Here is a 26994-nt window from a genome sequence, read left to right as displayed (position 1 = left end):
GGGCGAGCGGCAGCGGCGGGGCCGTGCCGGGCCCGGGATCGGGACCGGGATGGAGCCGGGGCTGGAGCGCTGGGCGCACGGCGCGCTGTGGGCGGCGCTGGCCGGCAGCCTGGCGCTGCGGGCGGCGCGGCGGGCGCCGGGGCCGGGCCGGGGGCTGGGGCCGCCGCTGGGCCGGGGGCTGGTGCTGCCGCTGGCGCTGCTGGCCGCGCTGCAGAGCCTGTGCCGCGCCTGGCTGCCGCTGCCCCTGGGGCTGGCCCTGGCCGCCGCCGCCGCCGGGCTGCTGCTGTGGCGGGCGGCGCCCCGCGGGCTGCTGCCGGTGGCGGGCAGAGCCGTCCTTGTCACAGGTGAGTGCGGGGACACGGCATCGACGCCCCGACGGCACCGCCTGGGCTCGGCGGGGAGCGGAGTGGGGTGTCCCGCAGGCAGCAGGACGCTGCTGTCTGTGGGGTCCCGCTGGGGACCAACCACCGCTGCCAGCGCATCCCTCATCCTCTTCCACGTCCAAGCAGAACCGGCCAGGCTGTATCTGCCCCGCGAAGCAGGGAGTTGCAATGGCCCCTCCAGTGTTGACCACTAGTTGCAGCATGATGCCGAGAGCTGCTTCTTCTGGAAGCCCTGAGATTAGATGGGACAGAGCCAGAGCACTGGCTTGGGACCCTGTCGGCTGGCCCAAGGGCTTCCCTCTCCTCTTTTCCCCTTCCCTTCCTCCCCTCTGGAGTTGTACTTGTTCTTGGAAAGCTCCTCATAGTATCTTTAGAGGCTTCAACGGAGCTGGCCACCTAGTGCTGAGCATCATTGCTTCATCCAGAGCTCCATCCAGGGAGCTGCTGGCAACAAGGTCCTCCACTGTGTGGGTATCCTTGGAAAATGCTGCCCAGCTGCTGTCTGCCTCCTCTTTGGGCTGCCTGGTCCAAAGCTCCTCTGTGGTCCTGAGCTCCTTAGAGAATGTGCTATGCTCCCAAGTTTTGCACAGCTCTGGCTCGCTGGCTGAAGCTCTTTAGGATATCTTGATATATACATGGTTTCTCACTCCTTCCTCCTGGCAGTGGAACTGAAGGATGGGAGCCAGGCTCAGCAGTGCATTGCTGTGAGGCAATAGTAGTGGAGCAATGAGGAGGAAGTGCTGGAGCTGGGGTGGTTTTTGCTCCAGGTGTGCCTGAAAGATGCTGCTGGCTCCACATGGATGCAGAGGGGAGGAAAATTTCCGGGCATGACCTTGGCAGTGCTCCCAAGGACAGGAGCCTGCATTCTGGTGGGGATGTCTGGGCTGGGCTTGGAGGTGCTGAAGCTGGAGAAGGCAGTTTGCTTGTTTCCTAGAAAATTAAGGCAAGACCTGGGTCCCCCTTCCAGCTTGAAGGGCTCTGTGGTAGCAGCAGGAAGTGCAGGGAATCCTCTCTGGAGGAGGAAGATCAGAGGAGCAAGGCAATGGATGAATGAATGATTTAACTGAGTGAAGGTCAAAGCTGCAGCAGGGCAGGGCTGCCCGGGGAGGATGACTGACAGCCATGCGCTCACAGGTGCCCTGTGGCACACCAGCTCTGGCAGCCCTGGCTCCCTGGCATTGCCTGTATAATTAGTGAGTCAGTGACTGGAACAAGGTGTTCTTGCCCCAGTGCGTTGAGGTGGCACCTCTGCAGCTCTGATGTGTTTGCTCTTGGCTGTAAATATTTTGTGGTTTTACAGGTTTGAGGTGCAGCCCACGGTGCGGGATTGGTGTTTCTGTAGTGCTGCTCTGGCAAGTGCCTGCCAAGGGGCAGATGTGAAGGCTGTTTTTGCTGGGGATGGCATCCCTCACTTGAGTATTTGCATAGTAAATAGCCTGATTCTTTTATGAATTAATTCCAGGCAACTAGGTATTGAGTAGCTGCTCGTGTCTCCTGTGGGAGCAGCTGGGAAGGATCAGCTCGGGGAGAAAGGCAGCCTGGCCTTCCTCTTCTTGCCAATGGGCAGCAAAGCCTGGCAGAGAGAGCAGCACGGGCATGGATGGCTGGCAATGCTGGGCCTCATTGAAGGTGTGTGATGTCAGGGACAGAACTTCTGCCATGCTGTGTGTTGGTGCTGGACCTTGGAGATAAACTGAGAAACGGCACAAAGTCTCCTCCCTATGGAGCTCTTCAGGTTTCAGCTTGAAAATCCTTGGGCATCATTTCCTTGTATACATATCTTGGCCGCTATCTTAATCCTGCAGCAGGTTCAGTGATGCTTCTGGGGCAAGTTAAGGTGGCTGCAGTGCTGTTCTATCTCCCAGGTGACGAGTTTCAGCTCTTCCAGCTGCCCACTCTCCCTGGGAACAACCCTAAGTTGAGCTCTGCATGTGATGCTCCAGCCCCATGTGTTATTCAGACATCACTGGCTAAATAAAACTTAGTTATGGGAGGGATTGAAGGAAAACTAACTGTGCAGCTCAGCAGGAAAATAGCAGAGCAGCTGTGGAGCTGCTGCAGAGCAAAGCTGCTGACCCTGTGGTAGCAGCAGGGGCTGGAAAGTTGTGGCGTTTCCCATCTGTTGCAGGTTTGCATTTTGACTGTTGCACGTGGGATTGGGGTTTGGCTGGAGCAGGGATGGGCAGCCACCTGCTGCTAGAGGGGAGCCATCCATGGGATGCTGTGCTTTTCCATGAGCATCCCCTGGGCTAGCAAAGTAAGTGGTCACTGATCTGTGCAGTGCTGTGTTTGTCTGGGGCTGTGACCTTGGGGCTTTTGTTCTGCATCCCAATGGTCCAGCTTCTCCAGGAGCATGGCTCCAGTGGATGCAGCCTGGCTGGGGGCAGAGAGTGAGGAAAGTGTTAATCCTGTCTCCCTAGGGGATGTAACATCTGTTTTCAGGGAGGAGGAGAATGCCCTCCTGTGCAGCCAGGGGCTGGGAGAGGTCAGCCCCAGGAGGATGGTGGGGATGAGGAGGGGAGCAGAGATCAACTGCTTGGCCTGAGCTGGGAAGGAGACAGCAGCTGTCTCCATGCCTCCTTTGGTTTGCTGTCCTGAGCCTGCCCTTGTCTTAAAGATGAGCCCACACCTGGCAGAGCCTTTGTACAAACTCGGACAACAAGGACCCAAACATACCTGCAGTGTGGGCAGAGTTGCTGCCTGAGCAGAGCCTGATCCAGCTCTGGGAAGCTGCAAGGCAGCCAATACTGGTATCCCTCACTGCAGTGTGTGACAGGGCACTGCCAGGCGCAGGTGCTGCTGGCTGGCACCTGTGGGCCTGTGGTGGCAGTGGCTCACTGCGAACTGCCTGCTCTGAACATCAAACAGCTGGTTTGTGTGTGCATCCCCCTTCCCAAATGTGAAATGGCACTGCTGGGTGTTCTTAGGGCCACTGGACTCCTCAGAGCTGTGTGAACAAAGAGGACAATTATTATATCCCGTACTCCTTCCCACTGAGAATTGATACAAAAAGCAGTCCAGCCTCTGGAGCATGGGCAGGGCTGATGGGCTGCAAGAGCAGTCTTGGAGGGAGGTGATGAGCTGCCATTTCTTTCTTTCTGGCCTCTCCAGAGTCAGGCTGACAGTGTTTCGTGCAAGGTTGGGCTTTGACTGAGTCAGTTTAGACATGAACCTACAACATCCTTTGGTTCCTGTGGAATTCAGTGAGTCTATTGAAACCATCCAACTCAACTGGGCGCCTGGAGGTGGTGGAGGGATGGCCAGGTGCATCCCAGGGCTCTGCTGAGCAGCTGGAGAAGCCTCTTGCTGTTGTGTAGGTCTGCCACGTGTGACTGTGGGGTGGTTCTTTGGACAGTAGCCAATTGCCTGATTTACTGCAGAGCCTTGAAAAGCACCAAATGCAAAGCAGCCCACAGAGTCTGCCTGCCTGCAGAGCAAAGGAAGGACAGGAGTTGTGTTACAAGATATTGGTTCATATGCTTCAGCTTGGATGGAAAGTTGAAAATATTGAATTGTTGTTCTGTCTATAATGGTGGTACCTGAATTAGCTCTCCAATAACCCCAAACATCAGGATGGCTGCCTGAGAGAAGCAGTCTGGGTCTCTTGTATCCTTGCTCTTCCTTGGTGCAGCCTGTGAAGGAAGCTAGGAGCACCTGCAGATTGGTCTGTCTTCCAACAAATCATCTCTGTGAGCAAAACTGGTTGTTGGTCAGGCTGCCCAGACCCAAACATGCCCTGTCCTCCTCTCTTCTCCTTCCTGGCTGCAGGGAAAGTGTGGTTTTCCTGGTGAAGCCTTCTTGTTACAATTGCATGCCCCATTAACAATCTGAAATGGGTCAGAGCTTCAGATCATGTTCAAGGTTAACAGAGGCTTTGCAACTTGCAGTGCTTCAGTGTTTCCCATGGACTCAACAGATGTTGAAGCATCTGCTGGCTGCAGCAGGACTGAGTGATTCAATCCAGATGTTGGGACTCTTGCTTTCTGCCATGAAGGTAAATCACTTTCTGTGGTAAAAAAGCAGTGTAGCTCCCATCTGGACTTTGATGTTGTCTTAGATCTATTTTCCAGCTGAACAAGGTGACTGAGAAATACTGGGGTCAAGGATTCAGGGCTGGCTCTGGCATGGGCACCTCTGCACCACGGCGTGGCCGGAGCACCTGCACAGTGCTCTCACAGCCTGTGTTTGGTGCTGAGCTTGCCAGCAGCCTTGCCATGAGAAATGCTTAGTGCAAAGGTGCTGTAGCTCTCCATAGGTGACTTTTATTCTGCTTCTGGAGCCAGTGATCCAGCTCAGAGGTACCTGGGGTCTTTCCCCAGCCTAAGTGCAGGAGGTTGGAACTAGGTGATCTTTCAGTCCCTGCCAAACCAAACCATTCTGTGATTCTATAACTGAAAGCTGAAAATCAGCCTATTCCTTGAAATTGCTCTGATTTTTCCAGAATCTATTAAAAATTAACAGCAGAGGCAGTTGCTGCTTCCAAGCTGAGGGGTGGGACAGGACCAAAATCAAACACCCAAATTCCAGCCCTGGTGTACACACAATTCCTGGTATCCATGAAGTAAAAAAAAAAATGCAATATTTAAGTCTAGTTATAGGGTTTGCTAGTGGCTTTTGGGAACAGAGTAGGGAAGCTGTTTTTTCTGCCTCTATCTCCAGGGCTGAAGCTCTCCCCCCGCTTTGTCAGCAGCCCTCCATGGATTTAGGATTCTTCTTTCCCACGTAAGGTTTCTTCAGAAATAGATACCTACCCCTGCTCACCACAGGCATGTGGATAGATATGCTCAGTTTTTTCTCACTTATCTATAAAATAAGCACTTTTGAAGCCTACTAATGACACAGACCTGTTGAGGTGGGAGTTTTTAGCACCGTTAACCAAAAATGATGAGCACAGCTAATTAGGAGGAAAAACACATTGAGGTTTCATACTGTGGGAGACTGGAGTTGGTAGAGAAACCCAAGCTGGCTTGATTAACCTCGGGGTTATGCAGGGACATGAGAGCAACAAAGCAAAGACTTCCCTGCCGAAATGAGATTGTCAGATGGGAACGGATGCTTTCGGAAGAAGTGTAGGCAGTTGCTGCCCTCTAGTCCAATGAGCAGCACATTTTTAATGAGGTCTGGGATTGGGTTACCCACTGTTGAGTCTAGCTCCCCTCAAGCCAGGATCTGGTTACAGAAGAGCCAGTTGCTGCTTTTACTGCTGGGAGCACAGCACAGGGTTGGTGGACTTGCCCAGCCAGGGTTTTGTTTGAGGGGGCTCTTCAAGGTGTTTCCATCAAATCTTTGCCTTCTCCCCATAGTCTTCTTTCAGTGCTGGTCTAAAACTCCAGCTGGAGGGGCTTTTTTTTTTCTGAGGAGGAAAGGCTGCTGGGCTTTTGTACCTCTTCACCTTATGATGTCCCTCCTCAGATCTGAGGTATTGCTGTGGAGCCTCCAAGGCCAGGTTGGATGGGGCTTGGAGCGATCTGGGTTAGTGGAAGGTATCCCTGCCCACAGCAGGGGTGTTGGTATCCTTACCCTATAAGGATAATGCTATAGGGTCCCTTCCAACCTAACTGTTCTATATTAAGGTGGAAAATTCTCTATGATAAGGTGGGGAAAAAATTTCTATGATAAGGTAGAAAAACTGCCCTCATGCTGTCAGTGCATTGCTACATGTATAGTTTAGGACTTTTTAATCTCTCCAGCATGTGCCTGTTACCTCCTTCCCTGCTCCCCTCAGTGGCTGCGGTGTATCTACCGTCTCCCATTCTTCTGTCTCAGCTTGTATGTGCAACATATCACTTCTGCTTCCTTCTGCCCTGGAGAGCTGCCAGCCCCTGAGCTTTATCAGCTTTTCCCTCGGGAGCTGGCTTCCCTGTCACACACGGCGCTGTCCTGGGATTTGCTGGCTCTAAGGCTGTAATCTTGAAAAGCAGTTTTTGGCTTTACAGGCTTTGCAGCGGCGCTTCCTCTTGTTGGGTGGTTGGCTCTCTGGAGCCAAATGGTGAGTGACTCCCAGGCAGGCTGGGAACAGAGAGAAGGGATGGGCTGGAAAGCTCAGGTACCTGCCCTGATGTCTTCTGTGGCAGCTCTGAAAGTCTGGCCTCTCGAATCATAGAAGCTCTGAATGCTTTGGGTTGGAAAAGATTTTAAAGACCATCTTGTTCCAACCCCCTGCCATGGGCAGGGACACCTTCTACCAGACCAGGTTGCTCCAAGCCACATCCCACCTGGCCTTGAACACTTCCAGGGATGGGGCAGCTGCAGCTTCTCTGGGTTATGAGGGCCTTATCCTGTTATGAGTAACCCACTGCGACCAGTGTTTGTTCCTCTCTAGGGTCCTGGTTACCAGGTGGGGATAAGCTCCAACCTGGGGTGTGCAGCCATCCCAGGATGAATTCTGTCCTCTTCTTTCAGCTGTTGTGCTGGCCTCTGCCTAAGCTGAAGGGCACAAGTGGGTGCTGCCCTGGCATTGTCTGGGTCAGCCCAACTATGTCCAAGCACATCAGCCTGGAGGGCCACCCTCATGTATTTTGGGGAAATTGCACCAAAGTAGACTTATGATACTCAAACTCTTACTCTGAAGAGCTGGTGAGAGCTGCAGGTGAAGAGTAAGGAGGGCACAACTTGAGCTGTGTATGGAAAGGGCAGGTGGGCTGGGGTCATCATGGGGCACAGCTCTGAGCCTGGGGGTTTAAACAGCTAAACAGCTCAGTGTATTTCAAAAGCTGTCTTGGCAGAAGCTCAGTTGGTGTTTGCTCAAGTGTTTTGCTCTGTTTCTAAAAAAAAAAAAAAAAAAAAAAGTCCCCCGCTTCACATGGATCTGGAAGCTGCAAAAGAAAATAGTTGGTGCAGCTGTAGAGACCATCATGATGTGGGAATGGGCAGGGCTTGCACCACTTCTGCATGCTTGGGACTGTGGCATGAGGTGGGAGTTTACTCTTGTGACAAGGAGAGTGATGAGATGGCACCTTACAAGCAAAGAAATATCTCATCAGCAAAATACCCCTAAATACTATCCCTAGTGCTGCATTGAAACTGCTGTAGCCTTATTGGGGTGCTACAAACTCTGAGATGCTTAACATGGTGATCCCCTGGGCTTGCTCTGACCTGTTGCTTTGGTCAGCACTGTCCCAGCATGGCTTTGTCCCTGCTGGCATCACTTGTGACTTGCCCACAGCGCTGTCTGGGTGGCACTTCAAAGCTCTCCCATGGTTGACCTGTCTCACCACACGGTTAGAGAGTTCCTAGTCATGCCTTGGCTGTGGTGCTTTGCTGTCCTGGCTAAAAACACCTTCCCTGAGATGTCCCTGGGTGGTGATGGCTCATGGTGGCCCACGTAGAAGAGCTGTTCTTCCTTTCAGCTGCCTGTGGATGGATTAGCCCTGCCTGTAGCAGACCTTAGGCATGACCTGATACCTCTCTTTGCTTGTTAGCACACAGGAGGGATGGATATGGGGCTCGGCTGGTGGTTCTCCAGCCTGCTGGGAGTCCCTGGAGAGGCCTTTTGCAGACTAGAGGTGCCCACCAGCACGTGCCCCAGCCACGGTTTTATTGCCACCACCTTATTCCCCAGGAGCATCTTCAGACATTCCAGACATAGCCAGTGGAGCTTTCTGGCTTCTCAGCCTGTTTCCTACCCAGCCTCTCCCTCTCCAAGAGCCCAGGTGGATGCGTTACCAGTGCCAGCTTGCCATTGGCACTGATCTTGAGTGACACTTGATACTGAGTTGTCTCTGGGCCATGGGTGTCCTTCCCAGTGACAGCTCTTCCTGATGGATGGCTTTTGAGGCTTGTCAGCTCCATGTTCCCAGTTCACCATGTTCCCTTTGAAGGTTATTATTAACCCGGCTATCACCATAGCTCTTCACAACTTCCTCTTCTCCAAGGGACAGCCATTCATCCCAGATTAGCTCTCATGTACGGCCTGTGCCAGGTGATGTCTGTACTGCTGTCTTCTCTCGTGTGTCCCTGCCTCCTGGAAGATCAAATTCTTGACTGTGAGAGTCTCACTGCTCCTTTTGGGGAGAGGATCTCCCCTCGCTGGAGACAGCAGGTGCCGGAAGATGCCATCCAGCCCCGCGTGCGGTGAGCGGCTGCTTCTAGGAAGTTCCTGTGCTCTCTTTCTGCGAAGTGTTGCAGCGATGCTGGAGGTGGCACTTCCTCCCCCCCACCCCCGTCAGCTTGTGAGCCCAGGGTCACTGCTCACTGCAGCAGCGTCACTGCCATGCCAGGGCTGAGTTCATTCCTGGGTCCCAGCCTCTCTGAGCATCCCACCAGGCACTGGCCTTGCATTGCAGGGGGCGGCTGGGCTCATTCCTGTCCTGCTGTCCCGGGCACTAATAAGCTCCTGCGTTCATTAGTCCCACTGGAGGCAAGCAGCATCTGCTGCTCACAGCTTTGGTGGGGGATAAAACATCTGCATGGCTTTTAGTGGCAGTGATGGGGAGGGCTGTGGCCTCCGACACTTTTTTTATTGCCCAGCTGCTTTTGTGCTATCAGTCCCCAATACTGATGCACCAGTAAAGCTCCTGAGAAATGGTCTTTAATCCAGAAGCAGTGGTTGCATTCACACTGGCCTGGGGGCTCCTCGTCATCTCTATCTGGTTGTGTTGGTTGTCTAGGCAGAAAATCAGATTTCCCTCCCTTCTCTTTGTTAAGTGGGAGATAACTTCCCGGGTGGAGGTGATGACTGTGAGGCCCCAGGAACATTTGGCTAATCCATTGTAATTCCTACCATCTGGCTATTGTCCCCGGCACAGGGAGGGGCAGGTCGCCCATGTACCCCCTGCCATGGGCATTCCTAGCTCTGCCTTCTGTCACGAGTCTCCTTGAGGGGCTGTGGGTTTGTCTGCCTCATAAGGAGTTTGCTCTGACCCATAGGACCTGTTGGAGGGATGTGGCTATCCTGGGCTGTGGGAGCCATCAGCAATCTCCCTCCAGGTGCCTGTGTTATGTCATGCAGGGGGTGGTCCTAGGGGAGCAGGGGTAGTGTGTGCCCCCCTTGGCTCAGGTCCTGCTCAGGAAGGTGGCTGAGGCTTTGCAGGGATGCACACCCAGGCTGGGTCAGGGGCTCCTGCATTATCCACTCACTAGGGATTTGGGGATAGAATTTGGGTCATCCCTAAAGTTATCTTCTGGCTTTAATTTAATTTAATTAGCTTTGTGGCTTCCTGAACCCCAGTGCTGAGGACCAGCAGTAGCATCACCAGGCCTGCTGCCACCCCAGCCCTGTCTGCCTGTGCTTGAGCATGAGGGTTGCTCCCACGGGGAATGGGGACATGAAATGCCATGCAAGCCAGTTTCCTGTGGACAGTGATGACTGGATGGGTTGGGGGCTGTGGATGCCCCTTCCCAGCCCCACTCCCACAGAAGTACCTTGGCAGATGGTGGCTAATGCCTGGCTGGGGAGGTCAGGGCTGGCGTATGGCTGTGGCAGCCCAGCTGCTGTGGGGACAGGTGCTCCTGCCTTCCCCTCCCTCTCCTGTGCCCTGGCAAGAATTTGTTCCCTCTTGCCCAGGGCTGACATCACCCCTTTATCACTCCTTGCTCCAAATGTGTGCAGCATCCGGAAGGTGTTGGCCACTGGGCCTTGCCCTGCCCACGCAGGATTTTGCTGGGCATTTTATCCTGCCTGGACCTGCACTGTGCAAGGACCCACTCCTTGAGTTCCTCTGGGGAACTGCTGTCCCCTCTGATGGCACCATCTCCAGCTGGTGCCACCTTGTCCTGTGCTTCCGCGCCCATGAGGTGCCCACGCTCCCAGGATGGAGTTGAAACGAACAGCTGAGTGGGGATCAGTGCCTGCTCAGGCACCCAGCTGAGCCTCCCTCAGTGCTGCCCAACTAAATCCCATACCATGCCCGGAGAAGCTGGATCCACGATGGCAGTGAATCCTGTTGGAGCCAGAAGGTCACATTTAGCTTGGCATCCCAGGCAGAGTTTGAGCTGAACCTATGGAAACAAGTGGCTCAGCATGTTCATCCATTTGGCCTTGGTGCCCCAGCTCCCGCTGTTGATGGTGTCCTTGAGCCTGGTGACATCTCCACCTTAGCGAGACCTGTTGGACGGGGTAGTGGGACACACAGCCCTAAAGCTCTTTGGGGAGGTGGGATTGATGTCCTGAGATTTGGGGAGCAGCAGGGGGCACCCAGCCTGCAGAGCTGATGGGGATGGAGGGGGTGATTCCCTTCTGAGTGCCCAACTCAGCTGGCAAGCTCCCAGTCGGTGGAAGATGGAGCATCTTCAAGGGGTGCCTCCAGCTGCCTCACTGCCCTAGGGCTGCTGACTGACCACACTGCTAGGGTGACCACGGGGGAGAGGGTCCATCACAAGGGTACTCAGCCCTGGGACAACCCCTCTTCAGCTTCCACACCAGGGTCCTCAGCTGGGGTGGCTGTGGAGGGCTCAGATCCAGGGAGCTGCCACTGTAGCCACCAGGCTCTGGGCAGTTTTGCAGGCACATGGGAATTCTTTAGCCAAGCTGTGCTTCTCACTGCTGAGGTTTTTGTTGGTCCTCACCTGTTGCACATAGTTCAGGGATAAGGATGCAGAGGTCATAAGGATGCACAGCTCGTGGTTCAGGGATGAGGGTGCTCAGTTTATGGCTCAGGGATGATTTAAAGCTCACAGCCTGAGGATGAGGATGTACACAGCTCATGGCTTGGGGATGAAGAAGTTTGGCTTCTAGCTCAGGGCTTAAGATGCACAGCTTGCAGTTCCACAGCTCCGGAATGAGACTGCACAGCTCGTGGATGGGGAGACTCGCAGCTTGGACAGGGAAGTCTCTCCTAGGTTGTGTTGGGGTGAGCACCGCAGACCTGTGCTGCCAGCCCTCCATCATGTACCGTGCCAGCAGTGGGGGCAGGGGCAGGCACGTGGTTGTGCTTCAGCTGCTCCTGGGTCACAGCCATGTTATTGACCCTCTCTGCTCCAATCAGAAAACTGTAGCACTAATTTTGAGCATGTCTGTGTGTGGTGGCCTTGGTGCTGGTGCAGGAGAGCAGGGTGAATACCTGAGACAGCAAAATGTCAGAGCGTGCCATGCCTGACTCACCTGAAAGAAATGTGTCCACACCAAACTGGCACTGCAGCTTCAGCTGGCTCCTGGCAGCGAGGAAGCACGAGCGGTGCAGGCTGGCTGGGAGCTGCCCAGCTGGCACAGCTCAGCATCGGCAGTGGCTCCGCTGTCACCAGCGAGGAGCAGCTCTGGACAATGGATGCAAGATGCTGTGGTGTCAGTCCTCTTTGCCCCCCCAAAGTGGGCGGGAGGACACCCCTTATGATGATGCTGGAGGCCAAACCTTTTTGCTTGCTCAAGAGAAGTAAAATTGGGGCTTGTCATGCCAAAATTCTAGTGGAGGCTTGCGTCTCTCACTCTTTGGGGAGCTGCTGAAGTGGCTGGAGCGTCTGCAAAGTCCTCAGGAATTGCTGCTGACCCGCTGCTCTGGAAAACATCCATCCGGCCCCTGGTGCAAGAGTTTGTTCCGGCTTGCTGAGCCTGTGGAGGGCTCCTGGATTTTGCAACCTGGACTCAGGTTTTGCTCTTCTCCTGCTGCAGCAAAAGGCTCTGTCTGCTGGCCCAGGGTCCGTGGGGATGCGATACAGGGGCTTCAAGGTACCTGCTCTCCTCTGCTGCGCTCCCAATGCTGGGCTCCTGTGCTTCATCTGACCACGTCCCTCCCTCCAGCACGACTGTGAAACCAGTTGGCAAGCTGGGAGCTGGGGCGGGGGGAACTGGCGCCGGCATCTCCTCGTGATGCAGCATCCTGGGAGGGCAGCGAGCCCAGCGCCAGCCTTGCTGGGGCTGCACAGACTGGACGGCTCCAGCGCTCCCGGCGGGGCCGGCCCAGCGGCAAGGGCTCCTGTGCCAGCTCCAGCGTGGCCAGCAGCTCATGTGCTGGTGGCCATGGGGAGTGAACATGGCCCTGGGAAAGCTGCCATGCTTTGGGGCCACGTGTTATGGGCCCAGGGGGTTCATTGTCCCTCCCTGCACTCTTGGCCATGCCTGAGCACAGCGGATGGGAAGCTGAACAGCAGCGGAGACCTTAAATAACACCAGAGCATCCTCACCCTCCTGGCCTTGGGCCTCCAGCCAGCCTCCCAGGAGTTTTTTTTTTTTGGTATGTGTGTGAATAAATTAGAACTTCCGAAACAAACCCTCTGACTGCCCTGCTCCTCTAAGGCAAAACAAATCTTGCCTGACTTGGACAGCATGTGGCTGTGTTTGCTCCCTCCTTGCCAGACTTGCCATAAGAAGCCAGCAAACCTGGCTCTGTTTTTTGGGATGTTTCCCGGGATTTTGAGTGTTACATGGTGATAGGAAGCTTCATGTTTGGAGTGGAAGCTTTTCTTGCTGGCTGCATGGGAGCAGTGCAGGTAACCCTCCTGTCAGCTGAGTCATGGTGAAGCTGTGGCCACGAGCACTTTTATTTTTAAACCTTATCTTTATTGCAGTTTTCTCCCGCAGTGCTCATAAAGGTGAAATGCACCTTATCTGCTTGTCTGCTGGCAGCATGCACTGCTCCTAGGGAGGGGAGAGATGGATGTGCTGTGCTGGCAGCACCTTCAGCGTGCCCTGCAGACCAGGGTTCTGGGGGCGATGCTGGGGTGATGCTGAGCCAACCTGGCACACATCCATGAGTGCTGGGTGTTGTGTGGGAAAGGGAGGTCCCCTGCAGCCCCCTCCTGCTAACTGAGCACCTCTGGGCTGGGTTACCACTCTGGCCTCTGGCCAGAGGTTTAATTACATGTTTCTGACACAGCAATAGAGAAAAACAGAGCTGGGGACTGGGACAGAGATGTTGAACCAATGCTTAGCTGGCACCCCAAGAGCTGTATCCCAGCCTGGGGGAAGAGTGAGGCAGCCAGTCCCTGTGCCCACCCCCTCCCCCCACAAAGGCTGGTGGAGGGGTGCTGAATCTCGTGAGCTAACCGTCCCCAGGGCCACTGTTGTGTCCACCCTGGGGTGGCTCCAGGTGCCACACAGGGTCCGTTTTCAGGGATGTCCTCACAAGCACCCAAAGGTGTGGGGCAGGAGCGTACAGGGCCATGGGGCTGCCCCTGCAGCGCTCTCCTGTTAATGGTTAATGTGGCTGGGCAGCAGTTGTGGCACAGACTCCCCGAGCTATCAGTGCTGCCATCGGCCCCGGGAACAGCCTGTACCTTGCTGCTGCTGTTTGTTTGCATCCTGGCCGCTCCACCCTGGCCATTGGCCTTGTCACCGCTCTGCAACAGCCAGCTCCCGCCTGGGCTGTCCCCCAGACACCCCAATGGCAGCTTTGCAGATGACAGTGTCACTTGTGGTGCCCCTGTTTGAGCAGAGACGGAGGAAATGAGGTTGGGACCTGGCATGGAGCACCAGTACTCTCCGGAGTGGTCCAGCCCATTTGGACGCTCTCTTGAAGGATGCAGAGTAGCAGAGCAGACCAGAATCCTTTTTTTTCCCTCACCCTTTTTAATCCCCTTATGCCCCAGCCAGGTGAAGAGGTCCTCTGCCTCTTGACCACTTTCTGGGAGACAAAAAGCATTCGGCAAAGTCTCCCACTGAGCCTTATTGCCAGCTATGAATGGTGCTTGATGGAGCTTTTAGAGGCTATTTTGAGGGTTGATGAACTCGCATTGCTGCAGGGCTCTGAGCTGTTCAGTTCCTTACTGGTGCCTGCAGGTTTACCTGCACCTTAAATCAGGGAGGTGCTCAGAGTGATGGGGTTGCAGATAAAGAGTGTTTTCTTCCTCCAGCAAGAGAGAGAAAACAGCAGCTCTGGGACCTGCTAATGCCCCAGGGCAAGGTCACATCCTGGTGAGTCAGGAGCTACAGCGGGGTGCAGAGCCGAGGTGGTTCTCGGGCAAGGGAAACTGATGCTGGGGTGGATGTTTGGTTCCTGGGGTTGGTTCCTGGTGACAGACAGGCAGAGCTAAGGGATCTTTGGGAGCTGGAGACAGTGGCTGTCACTGTCCACTGCAAGGCTCTTCCCGTCTCTTTCAGGATGTGACTCGGGCTTTGGGCAGGCAACAGCCCGGCACTTGGACATTATGGGCTTTCGGGTGTTTGCCAGCGTGCTGGACCTGCAGAGTCCTGGTGCCCAGGAGCTGCGCCAGAGCTGCTCGACGAGGCTGACGCTGCTGCAGATGGACCTGACCAAGACTGAGGACATCCAGCGCGTCCTGCAGCATATCCAGGCCCACACCAACAGCACAGGTAGGAGCTGCCTTTGGCAACCCCACAGAACTCCCTGGGACCTCAGCCTGCAGCCAGCATGGCAGTGGCAAACCTAAATGTGTCTCCTCAGGGGGCTGTGTCCCTGTAGGCACCTGTGTCAACAGCCTTTGCCAAGCTCTCTTCTTGTCCTGGGGCACCCAATTCCATTGCAGGACCCCAATCAGCCTGGGGAGCAGCTGGGAATCCCAGGGTGGGGCTTCCCCATTCAGGTCACCTCTTCAAGCATCCCATCCCCACAGGACTCTGGGGCCTGGTGAACAATGCTGGGTTCAATGACACCATCGCTGATGCTGAGCTCTCGCCGCTGGGCAAGTTCCGCACCTGCATGGAGGTGAACTTCTTTGGCTCCCTGGAGCTCACCAAGGGGCTGCTGCCCCTGCTCCGCTCTGCCGGCGGCCGCATTGTCACCGTGAGCAGCCCTGCGGGTGAGCAGCCTCCCTCCAGCGTGGCACCCCTGGCACCCTCAGCCCAGGCATGGCTTGAGCAGCCCCATGGTGTGGTCCAGCTCCCAGCCCCCAGGCACTCCAACTTTCCCAGCCAACTGGCACCAGGAACTCTAGATGAGCTGGCAGCACTGCTGAACCCCGCAGCAGACACCAAGATGTGAGGAGACATGGAAGCTGACAGTCAGCCTGGTCACAGGCAGCATGGACAACCCAAGCCCAGCTGCCCTGTGCCTCCATTGGGCATTATAGCCCTTGCCAGGGTGGGAAAACCAACTTCCTCTCCCCTGCCCTTTTTTTTGCCCATTAAAACACACTAATCCTCCACTGGGGATGACAATCCCAAGCTTTAGCTGGACAAGGAGCAAAATCAATTTTCTCTTCCCTCACCACTTTTTTTCCCCCCCAATAAAACATTGATTTGAAGCTGATTTCAGTTGTTTTCTCAGAAAAACAAACGCCAAGCCATTTCCTTGAGCAGGGGCCAGGAACACAGCCCTACACAAGCCCTGCCCTTTCCCCCCACTCTCCTCTGCCCCTGCTGGAGCACTGGCTCACTCATTCTTTCACTCATGCCAGGTGACATGCCCTTCCCCTGCCTGGCAGCCTACGGGGCCTCGAAGGCAGCCCTCAGCCTGGTCATGGACACCTTCCGCAGCGAGCTCCAGCCCTGGGGCATCAAAGTCAGCCTCATCCTGCCCGGCTACTACAAAACAGGTAAGAGGGTCAGTGCCTGCTCCCTGTCTGTGCCTGTGGGCAAAGGACAGGTATCCCAGGGAGGCAGAAGATGAATCAATGGGATGCGTAGTTGGTGGTGCAAGCATGCAGCTTCTGAGCATCTCCAGCTATACTGGGACAGCGGCTATCCTGTGGCCTCTGGGCTTTGATGGATTGGAAGCAGCATCAGGATCAAGTCCTGCCAGCAGATCCCATACCACTAGAACTGGTCAAAGCAGCTCAGTCACATTTATGATAACAGCATCCCCACTGCAGGCAGGATCCAAGACCCCCTGGTCCAGTCTCAGGCTACCAAGAACCATGATGGTGCTAGTACTGTACTTCCCTCATGGCAATCTTTGCCAAGGTCTCAGATGGACCTTCCTGTGAGGCTGGAAGGTGACTGGGGTTGCTGGCACCCATGGTAGGGGGGCTGGAGTGGGGTGCCCACACAGCTCACGGGGACTGTTTTCTTGCAGGGACAACATGCGACCCTGCCTTCTGGAACCTGCAGAAGCAGCAGCTGTTGGCCAGTCTACCCCAGGAGCTGCTGCAGGCCTACGGCGAGGACTATGTGGAGGAGATCAACCAGCAGTTCATCCAGTTCATGAAGGTGGCAGTGGAGGACCTCAGTGCGGTGGTGAACAGCATCACAGAGGGGCTTCTGGCTGCCAACCCAGCCGTGCGCTACTACCCAGGGCAGGGCCTTGGGATCATGTATTTCATACACCGCTACCTGCCCTATTTTGTCCGAGACTTGTTTTTGAAAGGATTCTTCATCAACCCCAAGCTGCCCCGAGCCCTGCGGCGAGAGCACCACAACGATGTGAAGAAGGCCTGACCTCGGCCTGCACAGGCCCTTCTCCCGGGCTTTCCAGGCACACCGGCCCCTGAGCGCGTGCAAAGCCAAAGGCACTGCCCTCCTGCACCGTGGGGGAACAATCAGCACTAGACGTTAAAAACCAAATTTCTTTTCAAAATCAGGTAGATCTATTTTCTATTGTGCAAGAATCAACATTTTCTAGAGACATTGGTTTTGTATTTTTTCTAACCATGTACCGTCCAAGAGGCCCATCCCTGCCTGACTCTGCAGCTCTGCACCACAGGCTGGGATGTACCTCCTCAGCTACCCCACCACCTTCCTTACTGCTCTCAAAGCTGTTTGTCTCCATCCCCTCTTGGCTGGGTCAGGGCTGGGACCCTATGGCCGCTGCCTCCCTGCCACTCATTACACACTCCACACGCTCCTGACGAGTGCAGGGGCCAAGACCAGGCTGCCAGTGCTGCAGAGCTCTTCATGAGATGAACTATGTGATTGTCACTTTTTAAATAAATCCATTCTTGATATTCCAGCAGGTTCTGGCTGTCTCCTTCCACAGTGCAGTGCTGCAGTGCTGCTCAGGGATACCCGGCCTGTGAGCAGAGCTAAGCTGGGTCATGGCTGGCACCGCGCCGAGCACTGTAGCAGGAGCCTCGCATACAGCAGCAGGTGCCACAGGTACGCCAGAAAAGCTGTCAGCCTGCCAGGAGGGATTTGTGCCTGCCCCCTGATCCTCCCTAGCCCTATGCCAAAAGCTTTCTTTTGCTTTGCTCTGACTCTGTGGCCCTGCTGGGGCAAAGATGGCAGCGGTGACAGTGCCCCATGTGGACAGCCCCATGCACCAGGAACAAACCATTCAGCTCCATCTTATGGGAATATGGATCACTCCCATAAGGCTGCACCCCTTAACTCAGCAGCCAGCTCAGGAACCACACCAGGCTCCACTACCACAACTACCAGATTCCCTGTGACTGATGGAGGCTCCACCTGGAGCTGTAGGAACAGGTGCCCAAGTAAGCAGGAGAGCACAGTGCAGTAGGCAGATATTTATTGGTGTAGAGAGGAGGGGATCACAGGAAAACAAACTACAGAGGCGACCAGAGCACAAGCTGGGATAGAGCCACTCTCCATTGATCCTTCCTCTTAGCAGCATCCAGTGTGTTTCCCTCCAGCAAGGCTTGTCTGCTGCCATTGCACATCTCCCGGAACTCAAGTGCAAGAAGGAGCTAGCCCAACAGAGCAGCAAAGAGCAGGGCTGCCACACCATGCCCAGGGCTTGGCTCCCACCCTAGACCACAGATAGGCAGGGCCTGGGACATCCCTGCCCCCACCAGGGTGACTAAGGCTGCTCTGTCCCCTAGCCAGCTGTGCCATACAGCTCCATGGCAGTGCCAATCCACCCTCTGCAGGGAAGAAGCCTGGATGTCTACCCTGGAGGGGTGTAGGGGTCCACCACCATCTGCAGAGCCCAGAGGAGCCCCAGCTCTTGCATGGTTGTGTCAGTAAACTGCAAGCTATGAGTCTCCATAGCTCTGAGGAAGGAGCTCAGTCAGACAGCTGCCCTTTCCTGGGCAGCAGCGAGACTGATTAGAGATCCTTCTGCAGACACAGAGAGGCTGCATGAGTGCAAACACTACCATAGTGGGAGGACTGTGCTCCACAAGCACTCTGGCTCTGCCCTTGCATTCCCACAGGCTCCATTCCAGTCCTGGCCAGAGTTGCTTGGCCTCTCCCAGGTCAGGGTTCACTACAAGGGGACGCAGGGATTGCACAGCAGCATGGGCTACGCTAAAAACCACATTCTAACTACATCTCACAGGAACAACACTGAGTAGGAGACGTGCAGAGCACTGACAGAGGCCCCTCAGCCATGGCAGACCTGACCCATTCCTCTGCAGCAGTGGGACTCCCTCAGAGGCAGCCCCCCGCAGCTCTAGGAGCATAAGCACACACAGAAATTAGTAAAGGAACACTGTGACTACTGCATACACAACAGGAGGCCCTCCTCCTGCACAGGGCTAAGCCTGGACCACTGGTCTCTCCAGACGTCTCACGGCACACACAACTCCAGCTTTTGAATAATTTAACTAGCAACGGTACAGTTTCCTCATTTGATCCAGTTCCACAGATGGGAGACATCCCTGGAGTCTGGGCAAGGGACAACTGAGGGAGTTAGGGGTCCCTCCGGACTCCAGGGGTGGGAGGGTTGGACAGGAGCAGAGCAGAGTTAGAAGATGGGAATGTAGTTGTCGATCTTGGTCCTGTGTCGCTGGGCGATGCACTCTGCAATCCACACAATGTTGCGGCACTCCTGCTCCTTCAGCTTCACAAAGGCGTAGAAGACTCCAAAGTGGAATTGGTTGAGGAAGGCCAGCTTGTTCAGCTTTACCTGGGGAAAGCCCAGAGGAGGACATGTCATTTGTTCACCTCAGATAGGAGGAGTTGGTCAAGGCAAGCATGGAGCTGCTTGGATGGAGCCATGGCTTCCCTGCAGGCTGGAAGGCTCTGCACAGGTATCCTGCTCTGCATCTCTCTAGGTCCTCAGGACAGATCCAACCTATAGCACATGACTCAGGACAGACTCTGACATTTGAAGGGGGAAATACTGATAACTCAGGCACCATAAAAGTCCTTATTTTCCATGTGATTACACTCTGTTTTTGCTATTGATGGACCAAATATCCATTAACAGCCCCAAACATGCCTCCTCACACTGCTAGAATCTGTCTGGGTGAGATAACAGGCCAAGCACTATGCCAGGCCCCCATTCTCATGCAGGAGCAGAGGGCAAGCATGCTTCTCCTTCCCACAAACCCTGTTCATCCACAGCACTGCTGACAGGGCAGTAGACCAGCTTCCTGACACCTGGAGCTTTGCAAATGGCATATGTCATGAAGCATCTCAGGGCTCACTCACCTCATGCTCAAAGAACCTGTCTTCGAGGGTTTTGTCTCCAGGGTTGCTGCCAGCCCCTTCAAACAGCAGCTTGTACTCCTGCAGGAAGGCATTACATGAGAATATACCCTGTACTCAAGCTCAGCAGCACTTGAGGGCCCCCTATGTCACATATACTCCAGCCACCCTGTCAAATTAGAGGACAGAGAAACCAAGAGTCCTGCCCCTTCTCCAAAATGTTCAGTTCTCAAAGATGTATCATTGCTTTGAGCCACAGGAAAAGGGGCATCAGGTACAGGCCCCCTCCAAGTACAGACTGCAGTGTTTGGGCCAGATCCCTGTGCCCACACACACAGTGCTCAGTAAGGGGACACTGAGCTCTCTGACTCCAAACAGGTCCCCAGCCATTCACAAAGTGGCTTGAGTACAGACAAATCCAAACACGTCCTCCCAGGCCAGCGTCTCACCTTGAACTGAGTCAGAGCTCAAGGCTGGAAGTGGGGCAACACCACTTCTCACTGAAGACACATTTCCATTCCCAAATGAGGCAAGGAGAGTCTGTCACTGCTGCCACATCAGCACCTCAAGGGTTTGGTGGTAAGGGCAGTCCCCACACCCTTGGACAGGGAACATTGTCTCCCAATCACCCCTAAAATGATAGCCATGACTAACATCTCAGGCAAGCCAAGTCCTGCCCAAGCAGAGCACTGGACCAACAGCATCAGAGAAGACTGGCACCTCTCTCCCCAAGCTGTCAAGCCACAAGTTCCCCCGGATCCTCAAGAAGCTCTGACCCAGAGCAGGTTCTTGTACCAATCCCCATGGCCCTCACCCCAGAGCACTCACAGGGTAGTAGTCAGCAACGTTTTTCACTTGCTCGTAGTCATCTGCCCTGGCCAGCTGAGCCAGGCCCTCAGGGTAGAGCTTGCCGCAGTGTGGGAACAGCTTGGCTCGGTCCTCCTTGGACAGCTCAGTACCAAATGAGTTGATGGTGATAATGAAGGCCCTCCGGTCAGCTTCAAACTGTGGGAAAAGAGTGGCTCATGCTGAGATGCAGTATCTTTACACATCAGAGGGCACACAGCCACATCAAGAGGGCAGCATGAGGAGGCTGCTGGGATGTGTACAGCTCTCCAGTGCTCAGCTAGGGAAGGCTTCAAGTGCAGACTCCCAGTATACCCAGTACCCAGGGAGCATTCAGGTGAGGAAATCCCCATCCCAGGCACAAGCCAAATCCTGCCCGAGTCAAGGAGTGTCTCTCACCTACTGCTGCTGAGTTCTGCACATCTCACAGCAAGCTTTGGCATAGAGACAGGCTGTGACCCAAACAGCTCTGGTAGCTCTCCTACATGTCATCCACGTGAGAGGATGAAGATGTTGCCACAGATGCAACAAATACATCAGTACTTGGGGAACAAAAGTCATGCCCAGACAGCGGTCCCCAGGTCTCCCAGTGTGCAGGTCAAGCAGCTGTGGGGATGCTGAAGACTAACTGGAGAATGCTGAACAACTGGCAGACAAGATGGGCCTGAGCAAGGAGTGATGACCATCACTGTAATACCATCCAGCTATGGACGTTTCCAGACCTACCTCCAGGATTGGGCACATGGCATCTGCCGTGGTACCTCCCAGCGTCTTGCAGAACTTGTAGAAGGACTCCAGGTAAGCCTGGAAGAGAGAGGGCAGATGAGCATTCTTCTACACAGCTTCATCTACTCCCCTCACAGAGCCCTTCAGCAGAGGACAGACAGCAAGCAGACTTTGCTTGCTTGCTCCCAGACGCTCTGTAACACAGCACAGGCACTCTGGCCCCATATGAACTTGCCCACACAAGGACTGTGCTTTCCCTAGGAGCCAGAGACATGAAGGGTTGTGGTTGGGTTTGTTCAAGTGACTGCATGAGCTTACTGTGGGCAAGATCCCCAGGCAGCAAGGTTAAAGCCTATTTTTCTCCTTTGAGTCGCCTAACTCATTTTACTGAAGTCTCACGTGGTTTCCTGACCCTGCTCTGGCCTCCACAAACATGCCAAGCCACACAACCATAGCTGCAAGACCTACACTCAGAAAGTAGCGCTGTGTAAGCAGAGTCAAGAGATGAGACAGGACATCTGTGAAATAAGCCAGCCATTCTCTCTAATTCTCTTTTCACACTGCAGCCACTTGGTCTCTATCCCAACTGAATCACTGCAGAAAACACAGAGCCAGGCACAGCTATGCTGCCTCCAGGAAATCCTTTGTGGAGATGTTCCGTAATCCATCTGGAAGATGACTCTGTCTCCCAGGGGGAGCCTAAGAAGGCTGTGGAAGGCTAAAAGTATTGTTCAGCAAAAATGTTCTCAGAAGTGATCAAGTAGTAAAACACCTCCCCCAGCACAGAGCTGCAACCAGAATCACTTCAAACGGATGGAATAAAAGGTTCCTGAGACACCACAAATCTCTGCTTTATCACAACAACTCTAGGACTGAAGATGGACCAAGAATGTACAAGCTGGGATACCCTCAGACTGAAGATGGACCAAGAATGTACAAGCTGGGATACGCTCAGACTGAAGATGGACCAAGAATGTACAAGCTGGGATACGCTCAGCCTCTGCACTAGCAAAACACCTGGATTACTGTGTTCTGTTAGTATTTGTTACCACACAGTGCAAGAGGACAATGTTGGGTGAGGATCACTCACCAAAGAAAGCCTCTCCAGCATTTGCCACTGCTCAGGTGGAAGAGAGCACAGAGCATCAGTCTGCAGAGTTACCACACATACAAGGACATAGATAACAGCCATTTGAGGCTGACAGGAAAGGGAACGTGGAGAAGAGACTCAGTCACTACCTCTACCCTTACCATAGCTCATGCACAAACCTAAGGCTTTAGAAGCAAATACAGGTGAACTCAAATATCCAGCAGTGAATGGGGATCCAATATCATTTGCTGTTCATACTCTGAGATGAGTGGAATGAGATAGTGTCCAGGTCAAACACACTCTACAGATGGATGCAGTAGCAGTGATACTCATACAGTTTTTTTCTACTGTTAGGAACATGTTACCCTGTATGGAGACAATTGCTTAGGTCAATCATTACCCAAGATTCCTATTAGTAGTAGGAAGGAACAAGGAGACCCTCACTATACAAGCAGAGTTAGGGTTTCCTCCTGGCCTCTCCCAAACACCACTCTACATTCATCCACGCTGATTTGCCTGCTTTATTTTATTGTCCAGTCGCAAAGCTCCTTCAGCTGGTTCCTACAAGAAAGTCACCAGCAAAGGCCAGCAGTCAGCTGGCTTCACTTCAACAAGAGATGGAACAAAGGGAGTAAGCACTGAAGATAACAAGGCCAGCAATAAAGATAACAATGCCAGCCCACTTCCATTACAAGACTTGGCTGTTGAAGGCACTCTACACTAGGCACTGACCATTTTTAACCTCTGTTCCCCATTTTAGTCATATTTCCATCTGAGAACCTTCATTGCTAACAAGAAGCCTTTGTAATAGCCTTCCTTCTATGAATCCTGCTCAAACCTTCTGTCAACACACTCATAGATTCCTTACAAAAACCTCCAGTATGTCTGGGAGATAGCGCTTCCCCTTCCTATGCCAACTCCACACGAACACAGGCATCTGTCCTGGGCCTGTTGTGCTTTTCAGAGCAGCTCTCTGCAGATTTCAGATTTTATTTCCCTTATTTGCATTGTATTATACATTTTCCAGTCCCTAGGGAGAGAGGTAGTTTTAAGTAGTCTGTAAGCAGCAATCACCTTTTCCGCTCCTTCATCCCTGTGATTTGTTATGGACAGAGCCCCTGTATTCCCCAGGGGCTGCTCTTTAGCAAGAACCAGTGCCAGCACACACTGAGGCATAACAGGCACCTACATTTCCATTTGTAGGGTAGGAAGAGCAGACTACAAAGCAGTATTGAGCCTTAAAAAGGATATGGGAAAGGACATGGCAGCTGGGATCCAAGGGGATACATCCCACCTCCCTCCCAACCAGTTTTCCCTGTGCCCGCTCTGCTACCTGCCTTTCCCCCTCCTGCTTCACATTGAGACCGAGGCCTGTGCCCTGCAAGGCTGTGGTGTTTATGCACAAAGGTGTCCCTCCCTGTTACAGCAAAGACCAGTACATGCCAGAGGCCACAGGCAGCTGGGCATGACTGCTGACACACCGCTCCTTTTCCCTCCCTTTGCCTTCTTCCCTTCACGCCTGACCTGCTCTCTGCCTCTCAAACAGGCCACTGCTTCCTTGGAAAGAAGGGGTCACCCCGACTGCAGGCTGGCTGTGACCAGCCAAAACAAGATTGACAGATAAAATCTACATCCCACCCCTGATCCAGAGAGCTGAGATGGAGCGATAGCCACAGCCTGCACATAAACACATGCTTTGACACTGCCAGCTAAAACCAGACACGGCCTGCAGAGGAGATGAAGCTCAGGACAAGGAGATCCTTAGCCCCTCCACATCCCTCTGCTAATACTCTCCCCAGCTTGCACCTTTCACACTACTCTACCAAGAACATCTAACCCCAGTCACAACCACAGAAGGCTCGAGCAGACAGCTGGAAGGTCTTTGGAAAGGCCTCAAGACAGGGAGTGAAGCCGATGGGAGTCCTTCAACCTAGTTTAAGTTTAGTCACTGTGAATGCAGTTAACTGCACCTCTGAACCCGTGTGGTAAGGGAGCAGACTTCTCCTGCTTGCCTGGGGCATGAGTAAATTCAAAGACACAACCTCTGCAAGAGGTCTTGCACAGACTCTTGAGAAAATCCTGTTTGCCTAGCTCTGGTGCTCTGACTCAGCAGAGGTGTGTGATCGGATGTCAGGCCCCTCCAGGAGTGTTATCTTTACTTTTCAATGGATGCAAGTAGGTTATGGCCATGTTTAATCACCATGCCAGGAATAAATAGGGAAGTTTTCATCTCCTTCCTTTCTCAGAGTCTCTAGCACTAGGACAACAGGCAACAGGCAGAAATTGATGCACAGAAGTTCCACCTGAATATGAGGAAGAACTTTTTTACTGTGTGGGTGACCATGCACTGGAACTGTTTGCCCAGAGAGGGTGTGGAGCCTTCCTCACTGGAGATATTCCAGAACCATCTGGACACAATCCTGTGCCATGTGCTCTGGGATAGCCCTGCGTGAGCAGGGAGGTTGAATCAGATGACCGACCCACTGTGGCCCTTTCCAGCTGAACCCATTCTGTGATTCTGTGACTCATTTACCTTATAGAGTGTGTTTCGAATTATTTCGATATTCATTTCATCCAGGTCCTGTTCAGATATGCAGTCCTGGAAGAAAGCAGCTGAAACAGAGACAGAGTTAGCATTGCCCTAACCAGACCCATGTTCAGCACTTTCCAGACTCCTCAACAATACCAGGCAGAAGCACACCCTGTGCTGAGCTTGTCCCTTCTAGGGCTGGCTCTTATCTTCAGCAGCCAAATTGTCATGATTCAAAACCTCATGGCTCCACCATGGTTCCTTAGGTCATAATAATTTTTCGGGTTCTCATATGAAAATCTTTCTTCACCAATTAGTCCTATGGTTTTGTTAACAGCCTATTCCCAGCAGAAATTCTCAGCTCTAGCACTCAGTACCAGTGACAGAGAAGCCTGTATTTAAAAATAAGCAGTTCCCAAACTGTTCCCAGATGCAGGCACTTGGAGGTGACAAGGCAGCTTTGAACTGCCTGCTACAGCATTGCAGGAGTGCTTAAGCACCTGTGAGACAGCAGCTAAGTGAAACACAAGGAGCTGATGCTTCTCCCTCCTTCTACAATATCTTAGCGGGGATTAAGAAGGTATGATGATGCCATAGCTCGTATAGCCCATGACACTGGTCATGACTGGAGTCGGGAGTTGTTTCTCCTGGTCAAGTCTATCAGTCTCATTTTCCACTTCTTCCAGGGGCTTTCATTTCTCCAGCTGAAAGTTAGTAACAGGAGACAGATTAATTAGTAGGACTTGGTAGGATGCTCGGCCCTACATACTTTGCCAGAGTATCCCTGGGAGAGAGTTGGAGAAGTTGTTGTCACATAACACAGATTTCAGATCAAACAGGTGCTATAGGCTGCAGATATAGATGAGTCTTGTACATCTACAGTGTAAATGCAAACGAGTAGTACAATAAAACCCATTGACAGGACTTCCTGACTTCAACTCTCACTCAGTAACCAACTTTGCTGAATTTGCTACAAAGAGAAATCTGATCTGTCTCAGCTTACACAGTGCAGCTGTGGGTAACAGACACCACAGCTATGCTGAGAACTGACCAGTGCTCTGCTCTGTGCAACAAACCAGCTGCAATGCAGGCTCACACCTCTGGCCTGCACCACTTTTATAGCATGAGCTGCCTGGAAGGATGGCAGTCACAGTGTGGGTCTGGAGGATCCTGCACAGAGGTTAACCTCTGCAGAAGTTTCTTTGCAGCACCAGAGCACAATGCCACGTGTCCAGGGGAACGCTGCTCCTGATGGTTGGCAAAAATGCAAATAGAGTGTGCCAGGACTGGTTTTTACTGCAGGATGTGCTGGCCAGCCTGGATAGCTAAGCAGTGGCTACTTCAGAGTAGCTGAGGAATGAGTACACAGCTATTTCAGTTCTTGGCCCTCCAATATCCCAAATTAGGCTTACAGCCCTGTTAACCTATGAAAGCCATTTGGGGTTAGGCATTCCCACCAAGCCACGTAGCTACTCAAGTCCTTTTAGGAGATAGAGCTGCTGTTTCTTTGCGTGTGGTCACTGGAAAGAGTGCAAGTTAAACAACTGAAGCCTGCAAGCCTGCTTGTTTAGGCAACACAGCTACTCCCCATGTTCCCCTGCTGAAGAAATGCCACACTGGTTGGTACACAGCCCCAAGGGCATGGCCAGGGCAAAGGTCTGGAGAAGCTAGCCCAGGCAGGGCTGAAGCAGGCAAAACCAACTCATGTACAAGTACATGAAAGCAAGAGGCAAAGACCCTCTATTGCCAGCCGCGCTGTCCAGAAGCACCTCAACACTGACACGGGGCATTTTCACTCCATATTCTGCTGGAAGCTTTAAGGAATCTGAGAGATAATATCCCTGAAATATTCTGTTCTATCTTCTTGCCAAAATGGGAAGGTTCCCACTTGTGAGGAGGATTTTCTTCCCACACATCATCCCTACAGTGAGCTCAACTCAACTGCATGCAGAGCCTCAGTTCTCCTGCTCTGCTTGTTGTCCTGCCTTGCAACCCAGATCTCCTGAGGCAGATTCTCCCTTCTCTACTGGCCACAAGTCATTTTTCCATGACAACTACTTCATTTGCCCCATTATTACACAGAGCATTTACAAAAGCACTTTCAGCTCCAAAGCCAACTATTTCTATCAAAGACAGTATGATGACTTAGAGTGTTTTCTTCTTTCTAGCAACCCCAAAAGAATGACTAACCACTGACTCAGGCATATGTCATTACGTTTTTGCCCACAGATGCTAAACTAGAAAGTCACCTGTGACTACCTCCCCTACTACTGCAAAGACTTCCATATTTTCTCCAGAACCACTTCCTACACCTTTTATC

The 26994-nt window shown here is 53.3% G+C and overlaps 2 protein-coding genes across 2 annotated transcripts in view; one reads left to right on the top strand and one right to left on the bottom strand.

Annotated features, from left to right (window-relative positions):
- On the top strand, nucleotides 1–17101 carry HSD11B2 (hydroxysteroid 11-beta dehydrogenase 2). Its single transcript, XM_030282630.4, has 5 exons — nucleotides 1–344; nucleotides 14356–14568; nucleotides 14829–15014; nucleotides 15612–15749; nucleotides 16229–17101. The coding sequence occupies exons 1-5, from the start codon at nucleotides 50–52 to the stop codon at nucleotides 16588–16590; spliced, it is 1194 nt and encodes a 397-aa protein (XP_030138490.1). The 5' UTR covers nucleotides 1–49; the 3' UTR covers nucleotides 16591–17101.
- A 499-nt stretch (nucleotides 17102–17600) lies between these two features.
- ATP6V0D1 (ATPase H+ transporting V0 subunit d1) overlaps nucleotides 17601–26994 on the bottom strand; it is a 34684-nt gene continuing 25290 nt past the window's right edge. The window contains exons 4-8 of the mRNA XM_002187194.6: nucleotides 24678–24757; nucleotides 21055–21132; nucleotides 20311–20487; nucleotides 19486–19563; nucleotides 17601–18958 (exon numbers count right to left, since the gene is read on the bottom strand). Of these exons, the coding sequence (XP_002187230.3) occupies nucleotides 18797–18958; nucleotides 19486–19563; nucleotides 20311–20487; nucleotides 21055–21132; nucleotides 24678–24757 (575 nt within the window). The 3' untranslated portion in view covers nucleotides 17601–18796. The remainder of the gene's footprint in view (nucleotides 18959–19485; nucleotides 19564–20310; nucleotides 20488–21054; nucleotides 21133–24677; nucleotides 24758–26994) is intronic.

The sequence above is a fragment of the Taeniopygia guttata genome, chromosome 11, assembly GCF_048771995.1.
Source record: "Taeniopygia guttata chromosome 11, bTaeGut7.mat, whole genome shotgun sequence".
NCBI classification, from domain to species: Eukaryota; Metazoa; Chordata; class Aves; order Passeriformes; family Estrildidae; genus Taeniopygia; species Taeniopygia guttata.
Note: the sequence above shows the minus strand (reverse complement) of the source record. Positions and strands in the feature narration are given on the sequence as shown.

Excerpts from the sequence above, each read along its gene's own strand:
- HSD11B2 (XM_030282630.4), top strand. The coding sequence starts at position 50 with ATGGAGCCGGGGCTGGAGCGCTGGGCGCACGGCGCGCTGTGGGCGGCG. Across the intron at positions 345-14,355 it reads CAGAGCCGTCCTTGTCACAG|GATGTGACTCGGGCTTTGGG; the intron begins GTGAGTGCGGGG and ends CGTCTCTTTCAG. Across the intron at positions 15,015-15,611 it reads CACCGTGAGCAGCCCTGCGG|GTGACATGCCCTTCCCCTGC; the intron begins GTGAGCAGCCTC and ends CACTCATGCCAG.